We start from the raw sequence: 17,724 nt of genomic DNA, 5'->3' as shown, positions 1-17,724 counted from the left end.
ATTTTTTTTTCCTTTTGCAAAAGCCAAAAGGTGTCAATAATTGTAGCCAGTGATGAGCTTCTTTCATGTTAGGAGGAATGAACTCTATTCAGTCTGGATGATTTTTCTCCCCTTGATCTGCAACAAGAGGCTGATGAGTGGAGATGAAGAGTGGAGAGCAGTGGAGATGATGAGTGGAGACGAATGGAGATAATGAATGAGATCAGTGGAGATGAATGAGAACAGTGGAGATGAGTGGAGATAATGAATGGAGATGAATGGAGATAATGAATGAGATGAATGGAGATGAGTGGAGATGATGAATGGAGATGATGAATGGAGATGATGAATGGAGACGAATGGAGATGATGAATGGAGATAATGAATGGAGACGATGAATGGAGACGAATGAGTGGAGATGAATGAGTGGAGATGAATGAGTGGAGATAATGAGTGGAGATAATGAGTGGAGATAATGAGTGGAGATAATGAGTGGAGACGAATGGAGATAATGAATGGAGACGAATGGAGATAATGAATGGAGACAAATGGAGATAATGAATGGAGACGAATGGAGATAATGAATGGAGACGAATGGAGATAATGAATGGAGACAAATGGAGATAATGAATGAGATGAATGGAGATGAGTGGAGATAATGAATGAGATCAGTGGAGATAATGAGTGGAGACAAATGGAGACGAATGGAGATAATGAATGAGATGAATGGAGATAATGAATGGAGACGAATGGAGATAATGAGTGGAGATCAGTGGAGATAATGAGTGGAGATCAGTGGAGATCAGTGGAGATAATGAGTGGAGATCAGTGGAGATGAATGGAGACAAATGGAGATAATGAATGAGATGAATGGAGATGAGTGGAGATAATGAGTGGAGACGAATGAATGGAGATGAGTGGAGATGAGTTCAGGGTGTTGAGAGGTCAAATGATATGAGGAGACAAACACAAAAGTTAGTGTGTGGTTCTTGTTTTTTTTTTATCTTAAAGATACTGTAACAGAAGTTTCTAGCACACAATTCAAACACAAACCCATGAAGACTGAGGGACACGGATGCAGTTTAAACTATAATTCTCTAATTCCAGACACTGGTTTTTTTCCCACTTACGTGTCCAGTCTGATTTTCTTCAAAGCCACGGTTTCACCGGTGATTTTGTTTTTAGCTTTATAAACCACTCCATATGTCCCCTCTCCGATTTTCTCCACTTTCTGAAACGACTCCATGTCAGACATCCAGATGAAGCCCCAGCTCACCGGGGAAGCGTGCTGACTCTCTAAACTTCACACCGAAACACGCTAAATGGCGGTCTGCTGACTCTGAGAGTGAAATATAAGCATGAGGAAGTGAGTGAAATGTTAAAACATCGCTCAGGAATTATTACCCTTAGCTGCGGTTTTAAAAACTTAATGCTAAAGCTACAAATGTTTTCGTCCCAAAACCCGCCAATTCCCGCGTCATCCTCAAACCAAAATGTCTCTGAATCAAACCCCTAGTGCACTTCGTAGTCAGCAATGCTCTATTATGTAGCACACTACGTAAAGCACTAATAGAGGAAACAGTACACGGTTTGAAACCAGGCCTAAACCCCGCCCTTCTAACAAAGCCGTTTGTCGCCCCGCCCACTTTCTTCTTCTTCCTCTTTCTTTGGCGCTTTCAAAGGAACTAAAGATTAATCTCGCCACCTAGTGGATGATTTGTTTTTCTCATGTTCCTGTGGTTTATTATTGGTATTCTTTTTTAATGACACTAAATTAAACTTTGAATTAAAATCTTATGAACCACTGCAATCATAAGCATCTTAGACTTAGACTTGGACAACCTTTTATTGTCATTCAGCAACAAGTGTACACCGAATGAAATTTCGTTGCAATTTGGCTCAGCACAGAAATAAATAAAATATGAAGTGAATTAACCGCGTGGGTTTCCTCCGGGTGCTCCGGTTTCCCCCACAGTCCAAAGACATGCAGGTTAGGTTAACTGGTGACTCTAAATTGACCGTAGGTGTGAATGTGAGTGTGAATGGTTGTCTGTGTCTATGTGTCAGCCCTGTGATGACCTGGCGACTTGTCCAGGGTGTACCCCGCCTTTCGCCCGTAGTCAGCTGGGATAGGCTCCAGCTTGCCTGCGACCCTGTAGGACAGGATAAAGCGGCTAGAGATAATGGATGGATGAAGTGAATTAACCGCATGGGTTTCCTCCGGGTGCTCCGGTTTCCCCCACAGTTCAAAGACATGCAGGTTAGGTTAACTGGTGACTCTAAATTGACCGTAGGTGTGAATGTGAGTGTGAATGGTTGTCTGTGTCTATGTGTCAGCCCTGCGATGACCTGGCGACTTATCCAGGGTGTACCCCGCCTTTCGCCCATAGTCAGCTGGGATAGGCTCCAGCTTGCCCGCGACCCTGTAGGACAGGATAAGCAGCTACAGATAATGGATGGATGGATGAAGTGAATTAAATTAAATTATGCAGCAGCAGAAATATTATAAAGCGCAATAGTATAAAGTGACCTGTGGAATTTGGAATGTTCAAGTTATAAATAGAAGTTTGGGTTTGGAGTTCAGCAGTCTGGTGACCTGGCGGAAAAAGCTGTTACAGAACCTGCTGGTCCTGCACCTGATGCTGCGGAACCTCTTTCCAGAGGCCAGAGGGGAGAACAGTCCATAATGAGGGTGTGAGGGGTCACTGATGATGTTTCTGGCTCGAGACATGCAGCGCCTTGGTGCAACATCCTGAATGGAGGGAAGAGAAGTCCCAATGATCTTCTCTGCTGTCCTCACCGCTCTCCTCACATTCTTCCAGTCAGAGGCACTGCAGCCTCCACACCACACAGAGATGCAGCTGTTCATCACTCTTCTAGCACCTTCTCTGTGACAGATATTGTACTGTATTTGCATGACTGCTATTTTGTACATTGTTTGATTTGAGAGTGTATTTTTACCTATATATTTATAAATATTTAAAAATATTGTTTTTCTTAATATACATTTTTTAAATCTGTTTTTACAAGTGAGGTGAGAGAGAAACGGCATTTTGATTCTCCTATATGTCCTGGATATACCGTATAGTGAATTGACAATAAAAATCTTTGAATCTTTGAATCAGTACACTGCACAGCCAAAAGTCTGGCCATGACCTTCTCCAAGCTATTGCCACAAATTGTATAGGATGGTTTTTGTATGCTGTAGCATTCTAATTTTCTTTCACTGAACCTAAGGGGGGGGGGGGTGGCACGGTGGTGTAGTGGTTAGCACTGTTGCCTCACAGCAAGAAGGTCCTGGGTTCGACCCCAGCAGCCGGCGAGGGCCTTTCTGTGTGGAGTTTGCATGTTCTCCCCATGTCCGCGTGGGTTTCTTCCGGGTGCTCCGGTTTCCCCCACAGTCCAAAGACATGCAGGTTAGGTTAAATGGTGGCTCTAAATTGACCGTAGGTGTGAATGTGAGTGTGAATGGTTGTTTGTCCCTGTGGCAGCCCTGCGATAACCTGGTGACTTGTCCAGGGTGTACCCCACCTCTCGCCCATAGTCAGCTGGGATAGGCTCCAGCTTGCCTGTGACCCTGGAGAACAGGAGAAGCGGCTGCAGATAATGGATGGATGGAACTAAGGGGTCTGCATCTGCCTCTCACCTACCCACAGCAGTTGTTCTTCACGCCAGGATTGCGCATGCTGAGGGATATTGCCACGACACAGCTTTTTCATCCTGCTGCCATCAGGGAGGAGACTGTGGAGTCTCCAGGCTAGAACCAGCTCCGTCCACCAGGCTGTCAGGATGCTCAACTCCCTCCCTGCTCTGTCCCCCGTCCCCCTCCCCCTTTTGCCCCCTGCACACACAAACTTTGGATCCTGGATCCCTTCCCATCAATATAGAAGTACACACTCAGGTTCCTGACACCCCCTCCATCAATACTGAACTTTGCCATCATCAAGAACTGGTTTATTGCTGCATCATGGGTTTGAGAGTAACACAATTTCAATCTTCTGCATGTCCTGTACATATTGCAGTATTGTCAGCAAAGTAGACTTTGACTTGATATTACCTGAACATACAGTTAGGTCCATAAATATTTGGACAGAGGCAACATTTTTCTAATTTTGGTTCTGTACATTACCACAATGAATTGTGAACAAAACAATTCAGATGCAGTTGAAGTTCAGACTTTCAGCTTTAATTCAGTGGGTTGAACAAAATGATTGCATAAAAATGTGAGGAACTAAAGCATTTTTTTTAAACACAAGCCCTTCATTTCAGGGGCTCAAAAGTAATTGGACAAATTAAATAATTGTAAATAAAATGTTCATTTCTAATACTTGGTTGAAAACCCTTTGTTGGCAATGACTGCCTGAAGTCTTGAACTCATGGACATCACCAGATGCTGTTTTTCCTCCTTTTTAATGCTCTGCCAGGCCTTTACTGCAGCGGTTTTCAGTTGCTGTTTGTTTGTGGGCCTTTCTGTCTGAAGTTTAGTCTTTAACAAGTGAAATGCATGCTCAATTGGGTTGAGATCAGGTGACTGACTTGGCCATTCAAGAATATTCCACTTCTTTGCTTTAATAAACTCCTGGGTTGCTTTGGCTTTATGTTTTGGGTCATTGTCCATCTGTATTATGAAACGCCGACCAATCAGTTTGGCTGGATTTGAGCACACAGTAAGTCTCTGAATACCTCAGAATTCATCCGGCTGCTTCTGTCCTGTGTCACATCATCAATAAACACTAGTGACCCAGTGCCACTGGCAGCCATGCATGCCCAAGCCAACACACTGCCTCTGCCGTGTTTTACAGATGATGTGGTATGCTTTGGATCATGAGCTGTACCACGCCTTCACCATACTTTTTTCTTTCCATCGTTCTGGTAGAGGTTGATCTTGGTTTCATCTGTCCAAAGAATGTTCTTCCAGAACTGTGCTGGCTTTTTTAGATGTTTTTTAGCAAAGTCCAATCTAGCCTTTTTATTCATGAGGCTTATGAGTGGCTTGCACCGTGCAGTGAACCCTCTGTATTTACTTTCATGCAGTCTTCTCTTTATGGTAGATTTGGATATTGGTACGCCTACTTCCTGGAGAGTGTTGCTCACTTGGTTGGCTGTTGTGAAGGGGTTTCTCTTCACCATGGAAATTATTCTGTGATCATCCACTACTGTTGTCTTCTGTGAGTGTCCAGGTCTTTTTGCATTGATGAGTTCACCAGTGCTTTCTTTCTTTCTTTCTTTCTTTCTTTCTTTCTTTCTTTCTTTCTTTCTTTCTCAGGATGTGCCAAACTGTAGATTTTGCCACTCCTAATATTGTAGCAATTTCTCGGATGTTTTTTTCCGTTTTCGCAGCTTAAGGATGGCTTGTTTCACCTGCATGGAGAGCTCCTTTGACCGCATGTTTTCTTCACAGCAAAATCTTCCAAATACAAGCACCACACCTCAAATCAACTCCAGGCCTTTTATCTGCTTAATTGAGAAATGACATAACGAAGGAATTTCCCACACCTACCCATGAAATAGCCTTTGAGTCAACTGTCCAATTACTTTTGGTCCCTTTAAAAACAGGGTGGCACATGTTAAGGAACTGAAACTCCTAAACCCTTCATCCAATTTTAATATGGATACCCTCAAATGAAAGCTGAAAGTCTGGACTTTATGTCCATGTCCATTATATAACTATAACTTGAATATGTTTCAGTAAACAGGTAAAAAAACAAAATTTGTGTCAGTGTCCAAATATATGTGGACCTAACTGTACATACATACATCCCTCCATTATCTGTAGCCACTTATCCCTTATGTACAGGGTCGCAGGCAAGCTGGAGCCTATCCCAGCTGACTATGGGCGAGAGGCAGGATACACCCTGGACAAGTCGCCAGGTTATCGCAGGGCTGACACATAGAGAGAAACAACCATTCACGCTCACATTCACACCTACGGTCAATTTAGAGCCACCAATTAGCCTAACCTGCATGTCTTTGGACTGTGGGGGAAACTGGAGCACCCGGAGGAAACCCACAACAACAAGGGGAGAACACACAAACTCCACACAGAAAGGCCCTCGTCGGCCACTGGGTTTGAACCCAGGACCTTCTTGCTGTGAGGCGACAGTGCTAACCACTACACCACCCTATATATATATATATATATATATATATATATATATATATATATATAATATATATATATACACACACACACTCTCTCTCTCTCTCTCTCTCTCTCTCACACACACACACATGTATATGCATACATATGTTTATGTACAGTGATGCTTGAAAGTTTGTGAACCTTTGAGAATTTCCTATATTTCTGCATAAATATGATCTAAAACAACATTGGATTTTCACACAAGTCCTAAAAGTAGATAAAAAGAACCCAGTTAAACAAATGAGACAAAAATATTATACTTGGTCATTTATTTATTGAGGAAAATGATCCAATATTACATATCTGTGATTGGCAAAAGTATGTGAACCTTTGCTTTCAGTATCTGGTGTGACCCCCTTGTGCAGCAATAACTGCAACTAAACATTTCCTGTAACTGTTGATCAGTCCTGCACACCGGCTTGGAGGAATTTTAGCCCGTTCCCCCGTACAGAACAGCTTCAACTCTGGGATGTTGGTGGGTTTCCTCACATGAACTGCTCGCTTCAGGTCCTTCCACAACATTTCGATTGGATTAAGGTCAGGACTTTGACTTGGCCATTCCAAAACAATAACTTTATTCTTCTTTACCAATCTTTGGTAAAATGACTTATGTGCTTAGGGTCATTGTCTTGCTGCATGACCCACCTTCTCTTGAGATTCAGTTCATGGACAGATGTCCTGACATTTTCCTTTAGAATTCGCTGGTATAATTCAGAATTCATTGTTCTGTCAATGATGGCAAGCTGTCCTGACCCAGATGCAGCAAAACAGGTCCAAACCATGATACTACCACCACCATGTTTCACAGATGGGATAAGGTTCTTATGCTGGAATGCAGTGTTTTCCTTTCTCCAAACATACTGTAACACTTCTCATTTAAACCAAAAAGTTCTATTTTGGTCTCATCCATCCACAAAACATTTTTCCAATAGCCTCCTGGCTTGTCCACATGATCTTTAGCAAACTGCAGAAGAGCAGCAATGTTCTTTTTGGAAAGCAGTGGCTTTCTCTTTGCAACCCTGCCATGCACACCATTGTTGTTCAGTGTTCTCCTGATGGTGGACTCATGAACATTAGGCAATGTGAGATAGGCCTTCAGTTGCTTAGAAGTTATCCTGGGGTCCTTTGTGACCTCGCCGACTATTACACGCCTTGCTCTTGGAGTGATCTTTGTCGGTCGATGACTCTTGGGGAGGGTAACAATGGTCTTGGATTTCTTCCATTTGTACACAATCTGTCTGACTGTGGATTGGTGGAGTCCAAACTCTTTAGAGATGGTTTTGTAACCTTTTCCAACCTGATGAGCATCAACAACGCTTTTTCTGAGGTCCTCAGAAATCTCCTTTGTTCGTGCCATGATACACTTCCACAAACGTGTTGTGAAGATCAGACTTTGATAGATCCCTGTTCTTTAAATAAAACAGTGCACTCACTCTCACTTGATTGTCATCTCATTGATTGAAAACACCTGACTCTAATTTCAGCTTCAAATTAACTGCTAATCCTAGAGGTTCACATACTTTTGCCACTCACAGATATGTAGTATTGGATCATTTTCCTCAATAAATAAATGTCCAAGTGTAATATTTTTGTCTCATTTGTTTAACTGGGTTCTCTTTATCTACTTTTAGAACTTACGTGAAAATCTGATGTTTTAGGTCATATTTATGCAGAAATATAGAACATTCTAAAGGGTTCACAAACTTTCAAGCACCACTGTAGATGAATGACGGTTCTTGATGCAATGCCATCTGAGGGATCAGAGTTCAGCTTAGGCTTGCGCCCTTGCCCTTTACACAATGAAATTCCTCCAGATTTCTTGAATCGTTTGATGATATGCACCGTAGAGGGTGATATATCCAAATCCATTTGTATCTTTCTTTGAGGAACATTGTTTTTAAACATTTCAGTAATTTTCTCATGCATTTGTTTTTTTATTTGTATTTTTCACAGACAGCAGGAAATATTTAACATCTGCATCACTGCAAATACAATAGTCCCAAAGCAATTCAGCTATCTGTTCTTTTACAGTATGAACACCACTCACAAAACAAACACACCAACAAACCAACAAAAAACAAAAAGTGCCTACAAACATAAATAACAATTGACATTGACCTCTGCTCATACAGAACAGTTACATATATACAGCTAAACAGACATGTTCTCTATATAGTTCAAAAAAGGCCCCCAAATCTGGTTGAATAGTTCTTCTTTCCCCCTAACATTGAAAGTAACTCGCTCATATAGGGCGATTTTTGTCAGTAGCTCAGTCCATTCTTTAAATGATCAAGACGTAGATGATTTCCAGTGTCTCAGGATAATGCGACATCCTGATACAGTTGCCAAACGTACCCATAACTTGTATCTTTTAGTTATTTTGATATTTTCTGGCAGCAAACCAAAAATACATAAATCTGGTGACATAGAGAGATCACACTGAAGAAGAGAACTTAAAAGATTCACAATCCCATCCCAGAGATCAACATTTTTTTCACATTCGCACAACATATGAATCAAAGTCCCAATTTCTTTCTGACATTTCCAACAAGTATCGCTGTCCATTAATTTCAGTTTGGCTAGTTTACAGGGGATCCAGTACTTTCTGTGGAGTAGTTTGTACTGAATGAGCTGAGATTGCGTTTCCTGTGAGCTAATATACCAAGACTCAACCAACCACTTCCACATATCTTCTAGAATTGGAGTGCCTAAGTCTTTCTCCCAACACAACCTCAATCCCTCTAATTTGGGGGCTCGTGCCTCTCTAATAAGATGGTAGAAAGTAGAGGCTTTTTTAAAGCCAGGTTTCATAAATATCTCCTGAAAACCAGATGGTGGGTCTGGGGCAGACTTCAATTTAGCTCTAATACAATGTGAGAGTTGTAAATATTTCCAATACTCCTTTTGATCAAGGCTAAATTCTTGTTTGATATCACTAAATGATTTAATACCATTGTCACTAAACACATCCCCCAATAGATTAATACCAGATTTGGACCATGTTTCCCACATAAATGTTTTTTTACCAATTAGCAATTTTTTATTAAACCAAATGGAAGCTTTGGTTGAAAGAAAAGGGCAAATATTAATAAGTTGGTAAGACCTCGACCATGTTTCTTGTACAAAAGCCAAAACTGGGTCGTCAAAGGGTGTCCGTCTACCACTCTGGGTGAGAAAGGCCTCTAATGTAGTCGGGGCCAAAAGCCCTTCCTCCATGTTCACCCATGATGGCCTCTGATCTGGAAATGTGTAAAGTTTATACATTTTCGCTAATTGGGAGAGAGAGAATGCATAGTGGTACCAGTCCACCTTAGACAAAGCCAGACCGCCCCCAACTTTGGCAGCATATAGTTTAGACCTACTAAAAGCTGGCTTTTTACCCGCCCACACAAAGTCCTCCACAATTTTGTTGTAAAGTTTAAGCAGGCATTGCGGAAAGGTCAAAGGTAACATATACATAATATACTGAATCTTTGGGGAAATAATCATCTTAACTAAGTTAATTCTGCCTAATAAAGAAATATTAATTTTTGCCCAGTTCTGCAGAAGAGATCTAATATTTTGTATAACTGGATTAATATTTACATGCATTATTTTATCCAAACCAGGGGTCAATTTAATCCCCAGGTAAGTCATACCCATAGGCATCCATTTAAATTGCCATGAGCTCCTAATGGCAGGGGGGCACATTTTAGAAAGAGGCATAGCCTCTGACTTTTTTGACCAATTAATGGTATAACCAGATATTTCAGAAAATGAGTCAATAATTGAGGACATAGACGGCACTGCCACATCAGGATTACTTGAAATCAAAAGAATGTCGTCAGCATACAAAAAAAGTTTGTGTTCTTCTTGCCCCATATGTACCCCTTCGATATGTTTACATTCATGTAATGCAATTGCAAGGGGTTCAAGAAATAAAGCAAAAATCAGTGGCGATAAAGGTGAGCCCTGTCTAGTACCTCGACTAAGATTAAAGGACGGTGACATTATCCCATTCGTAAGAACAGTAGCCATAGGGTCAGTGTACACTAACTCCAACCACTGCATAAAAGACTGACCAAAACCAAATTTTCTTAACGTGTAAAATAAAAAGGCGTATTCCACTTTACCGAACGCCTTCTCGGCGTCTAGGGAGAAGGCGACAACAAGATCTGGGTTATTTCTGCTCCTCCAAAATATGTGCAATATCCTCTGCAGGTTATCAGCTGAACATCTATGCTTAACAAAACCCACCTGGTCCCCATGCACTAAACTAGGAAGCACTTTCTCAAGCCTAATTGCAAGAACCTTGGAAATAATTTTTTCATCCACATTAATCAACGAAATTGGACGGTAGTTACCACAATGTTAAGGGTCTTTCCCTTTTTTGTGTAATAATGTAATAACTGCTGATCTCATGCTAGGTGGCAGTCTACCCCTCTCCAGAGCGTCTGTATAGACTGCTAATAACCTAGGAGCCAGTTCTTCCACAAAAATTTTATAGAAATCTGATGGAAATCCATCATTACCAGGCGACTTGCCCAACTTAAGACTTTTGATAGCCTGTTTTATTTCAGTTATAGTAAGCTCTTCTTCTAGCCCCGCTCTCTGTTCCCTCGTCAAAGTAGGTGCTTTAATTGAAGAAAATAATTCTGATAATCTTTGTTCCTCTACAGGTCCATTAGAGGTATATAACTCTTTATAAAACTTAGTAAACACCTCATTAATCTCCATCTTATCAGTGGTCAGTTTATTATTATCCTCATTGAAAATGGAGGGAATTAAATTATTAGACTGTATTTGACGTACTCTATGTGCAAGTAATTTGCCAGTTTTCTCACCCTGTTCAAAAAATTTCTGATTTAGACAGAACATGGTGTGTTCAACTTTCTTCTGTAATATGCTATTTAGATAAAATTTCAGTTTAATTAATTTATTCCATATTTTCTCGTCTGGACGTGACATGTGTTGTTTTTCAAGAGCCTTAATGTCCTGTTCTAACCTCAACATTTCCCCCCTCTGGGCCTTTTTCATCAAGGAGCTATATTGAATAAGACAGCCCCTTATATAGGCTTTGAAAGCATCCCAGGTGAGGCCAACATCTTCAATAGATCCTTCATTATATTCCCAGAATTCCTTCATTTTCAACCTTATATATTCACAATAGCTCTTATTGTGTAAGAATGAACTGTTAAGACGCCACCTAAATGAGGGTGGAACTTTTTCCCTACTAGACAAAAGGAGCTCAATTGGGGCGTGATCAGTTACAACAATGTTACTGTGGTAATTTCCCTGTGGGTGGGTGGAGCACAGAGGACGGCAGGACAGAGATCAGGTGAAAACAAGGCTTTTATTGCCACACTTTTCAGTTTAACAATATGTGTTGGACGCACAGAGACACACACATCAGCGTCTCGTCCAGGGATGAGCTCCTTCCGCTCTCGCTCTCCCTCCTGATATAGGGCGCGGTCACTGGGAAGACACACAAACACAGGTTAATTGCTCTGAGGTGTAGTGATTCTGCCACTTACCTTCCCTGACTCCGCCCTCCTGTCACAGACCGGCGCTTGACCACGCCCCCGCTGCCACAGTTACCAATAGATGACCCAATAGTTTGACCCATAGATATACATAGAAGACTAGATGCCTCGTCCCCGTTGCCCGTCAACGGAGTCGAACGTCCGCACATGGCGGCCATCTTACCTCAGACAGCTGGCTTACCCATTGCATTGTGTTGGTAGCGATATGTACTTTTCAGATGACCGTAACTTCCTAATTTCAATCGATATTCAAACGGTTTGGTTTGTTCTATAAAAAAAACAAACGGAAGTATGTATTTATGATATTAATGATGAATAATCATTTTATGTTTTAAAAAAAATACATGCTGAAATTCCTATGCTGTGAGAAGCCTAACACTGCATACTTATGGATAACTGCGGCCTTAGGACAAATAACCATACAATTTATTTCCAATTTTTAGTGAAAATATTTTTACATGTGATAGGGCCGTAGGGGAAGCTAAAGTTAAATAAACAGCTTACTCACTTACAACCTCACACCCAAATGTAACAATACAGTACGATACTGTTGTCCTAGCCCGGCTGCTCATATCAGGAACTGTATTGGACATTATTTCACTAAGTAAATAACGCTACCGATTATCCTTAAAAAAATGATGTATTATCTTACTGGTGAAAGGTGATCCCGTGTGCCCTACTTTCCAGACATCGCCAGTTCGAGCAACCGAAAGCCGCGCAGAAGTCTGGCATCTCGTCACAGTCAGTAATTTAATTTCCTCTAGAAATCATAATGTAAGTTGTTTTAAATTAACCAACCCGAAAATGAAAACCATGTGCAAGTGCAACTTCAGTTATTGAAAATATTATCTCATGACCTTCCATGTAAAATTACTTGGTGCTACGAGCTAGCCTAGCATGAAACACAACTTTGACAAAGCTGCAGTAAGTCATTTTTGAAGAGAAAAGGTACGATTTTAGCATGTTCAAGCACCCAGAATTACAACCACATTAATAATGTTTTAAGAAATCAAACCATTTGTATATACGTCAAAATTTCAGCGAGATAAGAGTATAAACATTTAAGCATCTCAATGGTCTTACCTCAGTGTACCGCAAATTTTGTGGAAAAGCTTGCCTGTGGTAAGATGGCCACCCTGTGCGGACGTTCTGGAATACGCGGTGAGGCATCTAGTCTTCTATGTATATCTATGGTTTGACCCACCAAGGAGCGAGATATAAGGAAGTAATCTATCCTAGAATATGTAGAATGTGGATGGGAGAAAAATGTGTAGTCACGTTCTTGTGGATGGAGCACTCTCCATATATCCACTAAGGCCAGCTCGTCTGACACCACATCCAAAGCCGCACAAACGGGATCGTGTATTTGTTTGGGTTTTGAAGACTTGTCTAGAAACACATCCCTGACCTAGTTGAAATCCCCTCCAATAATAATATCCGTATTCCCAATATTACGTATTAAATTGCAAATTTCATGGGAAAAGTCAGGTTGAGGAGAGTTGGGGGCATAAATATTCACCACAGTCATCTTCTGACCCTCTAGCGCAGCATCCAAAATCACCCATCTACCATCTTTATCAGGATAATGTTTGAAAACCTGGAAGTCAAAGTTTCTTTTAACCAGTATAACCACGCCTCTTTTCCTACTAGAGAGTGTACTAAAGTACACCTGGCCCACCCAGTCTCTTAAGTTTTAAAGATTCCTCCTCATCAAGATGAGTTTCCTGAATAAGAGCAATATCCGTCTTTTTCTGCTTTAAATAAGTCAGGATTTTCTTCCTTTTAACTACATTATGACAACCCGCTATATTCCATGAAACTATTTTACACACTGTCATAAAGCCATATAACCCATATTATAGCACAAGCCCAAATAATTACATTCTGTTTAACCCATAATATCGCAGTACACCATTCTTGATATAACCCAGAGGTCAATATAGATTCAACAATGCAAAATAGTAGGCACATCAATAATAAAACAAAAAACAAAAAAGACAAAAACCGTTGGGTAGAACTAAACCCAACATAACAAATATTCAGCAGGTCCGTAGCACTCATTGGTCCCATTTGGCCACCCACCTCACTCGTTCCTCCCCACCCCCTCTCTATATAGGCTATCTGTATCAAAACAAAAACGCCGTAGAGATATTCAAACGTCGTCAGTTAGCAGCTCTAATAATAAAAACCCTGAAAATAATTTCCCTGTAACGTTTCCAAGCCCATAGGCTATACAGTGGTGCTTGAAAGTTTGCGAACCCTTTAGAATTTTCTATATTTCTGCATAAATATGACCTAAAACGTCATCAGATTTTCACACAAGTCCTAAAAGTAGATAAAGAGAACCCAGTTAAACAAATGAGACAAAAATATTATACTTGGTCATTTATTTATTGAGGAAAATGATCCAATATTACATCTTTGTGAGTGGCAAAAGTATGTGAACCTCTAGGATTAGCAGTTAATTTGAAGGTGAAATTAAAGTCAGGTGTTTTCAATCAATGGGATGACAATCAGGTGTGAGTGGGCACCCTCTTTTATGTAAGGAACAGTAATCTATCAAAGTCTGATCTTCACAACACGTTTGTGGAAGTGTATCATGACACAAACAAAGGAGATTTCTGAGGACCTCAGAAAAAGTGTTGTTGATGCTCATCAGGCTGGAAAAGGTTACAAAACCATCTCTAAAGAGTTTGGACTCCACCAATCCACAGTCAGACAGATTGTGTACAAATGGAGAAAATTCAAGCCCATTGTTACCCTCCCCAGGAGTGGTCGACCAACAAAGATCACCCCAAGAGCAAGGTGTGTAAACATCGGCGAGGTCACAAAGGACCCCAGGGTAACTTCTAAGCAACTGAAGGCCTCTCTCACATTGGCTAATGTTAATGTTCATGAGTCCACCATCAGGAGAACACTGAACAACAATGGTGTGCATGGCAGGGTTGCAAGGAGAAAGCCACTGCTCTCCAAACAGAACATTGCTGCACGTTTGCAGTTTGCTAAAGATCACGTGGACAAGCCAGAAGGCTATTGGAAAATGTTTTGTGGACGGATGAGACCAAAATAGAATTTTTGGTTTAAATGAGAAGTGTTATGTTTGGAGAAAGGAAAACACTGCATTCCAGCATAAGAACCTTATCCCATCTGTGAAACATGGTGGTGGTAGTATCTTGGTTTGGGCCTGTTTTGCTGCATCTGGGCCAGGACGGCTTGCCATCATTGATGGAACAATGAATTCTGAATTATACCAGCGAATTCTAAAGGAAAATGTCAGGACATCTGTCCATGAACTGAATCTCAAGATAAGCCGGGTCATGCAGCAAGACAACAATCCTAAGCACACAGGTCGTTCTACCAAAGAATGGTTAAAGAAGAATAAAGTAAATGTTTTGGAATGGCCAAGTCAAAGTCCTGACCTTAATCCAATGGAAATGTTGTGGAAGGACCTGAAGCGAGCAGTTCATGTGAGAAAACCCACCAACATCCCAGAGTTGAAGCTGTTCTGTACAGAGGAATGGGCTAAAATTCCTCCAAGCCGGTGTGCAGGACTGATCAACAGTTACTGCAAACGTTTAGTTGCAGTTATTGCTGCACAAGGGGGTCACACCAGATACTGAAAGCAAAGGGTCACATACTTTTGCCACTCACAGATATGTAATATTGGATCATTTTCCTCAATAAATAAATGACCAAGTATAATATTTTTGTCTCATTTGTTTAACTGGGTTCTCTTTATCTACTTTTAGGACTTGTGTGAAAATCTGATGACGTTTTAGGTCATATTTATGCAGAAATATAGAAAATTCTAAAGGGTTCACAAACTTTCAAGCACCACTGTACATTTTCCCCATAAAGAATAAGTAAAGTTATCCCATTAGGTTAATAAGCCAGCAACAGGGAAGATATGTGAATCAACTATTACCTGTCATTATTATAAGTAATTAGATTAAGCTGTGTTAACTAGTATCCTCAGTTTCTGAAGGCACCTGATCTCGGTCATCCTCCACTACAATTGGCAAGAGTCCGCTGATGAATCGTTTTGCCTCTGCGGGACTGGAGAACTCGTGTTGTTCGTTGTTCACGGAGAAGGACATGATGGCGAGAAAGCGCAGCACATAGAGACTCTTGCGCTGTTGCAGCAAGGTGCGCACCCCGTCAAACTTCTTGCGTTTCTCTAGGACCTCTGGCGCATAGTCCTGAAACAGGCGCAGTCTCATGCCTCTCCAGACAATCTTCTTCTTCTTTCTAGCTGTCGCCATAACGCGCGTCTTGGCTTTATCCCTTAAAAAGCGGACGATGATGTGTCTAGGTCTCGGATCCTCCTCATTGGATTTAGGGCCCATGCGATTAATTCTATCGATTTCAAACCAAGCATCTTCCCCTTCAATTTGCAATGCCTCAGACAGCAGGGTTTTCACACAACCCTCTAGGTCAGAGCCCTCTGTCCCCTCTTTGACACCAGAGATTCTAACATTTTGACGTCGGGAAAAGCCCTCTAGAGCCATCAGTTTTTCTTGCAGGCGGCGGTTCTGTTTCTCCAACTAGTTGAGCTCGTTTTGTTCTCCTCGTCCTCCAGGCGGGAAATTCTCGTTTCTGCTTCGTCCATCCTACCGCCAAGAGTTGTCACCGTTTCATTTAGACTCTCAATACCACCTTTCACTACAGTCATATCGTTAGCTAACTGCTCAAGAATAGATCTTATGGCAGTCAGTTCACCAGCAACATTGTCCTTCGATAGATTTTTAGATTCAGCAGGTGGCTCCGCCATCTTCAATGAAGTTGTAACCGGCGAAGTTTGTGTAGGTTTCCCTCGAGAAGCGGTAGGCTGATTCCGTGTAAAATAGTGACTTTTTTGACTCATCACACTGCAGTAAAGCTACCTAAATCAATATATTGTAAAATTATCGACGTTACATGAATATTAACGAGGGTTTGAGGAATTCCGAGCAGCCATCCTGGGCAGGTGTACCACGTGACTCCCCTTCTCATGCATTTGTTGACAAACTGGAGATTATCTTCGCTCCTCAAAGACTAGGCCTTTCCTGGATACTGTCTTTGTACTAAATCATGATTATAATCACCTGTTGACATCACCGGTTTCAAATCCATCATTATTTAATAGTTTTACCTCATTACTTGCCCTTTGCCTCCGTCCCAACTTTTTTTGGAATGTGTCGCAGGCCTGAAATGGAGGAATGGATGTATATTCACAAAGGAAATAAAGTTGACTTGACAAAACATGAAACATCTTGGGTTCATACTGACTGCAACGAAATACAAGCCAAAGTAAATTTAGAAATCACTGCTTTCTTTTTTTGTTTTGGAATATTCCATACTGTCCCAACTTTTTCTGATTTGGGATTATACTATATTAAATACAATATGATCATATCAAATAAAAGAAGTAAACATTTAACATCAAATAAGTACATTATTTTGACTCATTCATTTAAATTGACTTACATTTAAGAGAGGATGCAACGGGGGGGGGGGGGGGGGGGGGGGGGGGGGTGTTGAAGGACCCTACAGTGGCAGCTTAGTGGTGCTGGGATTTGAGCTTACAACCTTTCAATCAATAGACCAAAGCTTTTACCACTGAGCCAAAACTTCCTCAAACATAAATGGCTGATGGACTACATTTAGGGTGGGAGAACATTGTCTCATCTCATCTCATTATCTCTAGCCGCTTTATCCTTCTACAGGGTCGCAGGCAAGCTGGAGCCTATCCCAGCTGACTACGGGCGAAAGGCGGGGTACACCCTGGACAAGTCGCCAGCTCATCATAGGGCTGACACTTAGACACAGACAACCATTCACACTCACATTCACACCTACGGTCAATTTAGAGTCACCAGTTAACCTAACCTGCATGTCTTTGGACTGTGGGGGAAACCGGAGCACCCGGAGGAAACCCACGCGGACACGAGGAGAACATGCAAACTCCACACAGAAAGGCCCTCGCCGGCCCCGGGGCTCGAACCCAGGACCTTCTTGCTGTGAGGCGACAGCGCTAACCACTACACCACCGTGCCGCCCGGAGAACATTGTGAATGTTCCATTTTCCCTCATGTCGTACGT

At 41.5% G+C, this 17,724-nt stretch overlaps 1 protein-coding gene across 1 annotated transcript in view; it reads right to left on the bottom strand.

Moving 5' to 3' along the window:
- Nucleotides 1–1,460, bottom strand: part of cdk2 (cyclin dependent kinase 2) — a 36,675-nt gene extending 35,215 nt beyond the window's left edge. Inside the window, exon 1 of the mRNA XM_060910382.1 lies at nt 1,110–1,460. Within this exon, the coding sequence (XP_060766365.1) occupies nt 1,110–1,234 (125 nt within the window). The 5' untranslated portion in view covers nt 1,235–1,460. The remainder of the gene's footprint in view (nt 1–1,109) is intronic.
- Nucleotides 1,461–17,724: the final 16,264 nt, after the last annotated feature.

This window comes from Neoarius graeffei, chromosome 26 (genome assembly GCF_027579695.1).
Source record: "Neoarius graeffei isolate fNeoGra1 chromosome 26, fNeoGra1.pri, whole genome shotgun sequence".
NCBI lineage: Eukaryota > Metazoa > Chordata > Actinopteri > Siluriformes > Ariidae > Neoarius > Neoarius graeffei.
The sequence above is the reverse complement of the archived record's forward strand: the minus strand, read 5'-3'. Positions and strand labels throughout refer to the sequence as shown.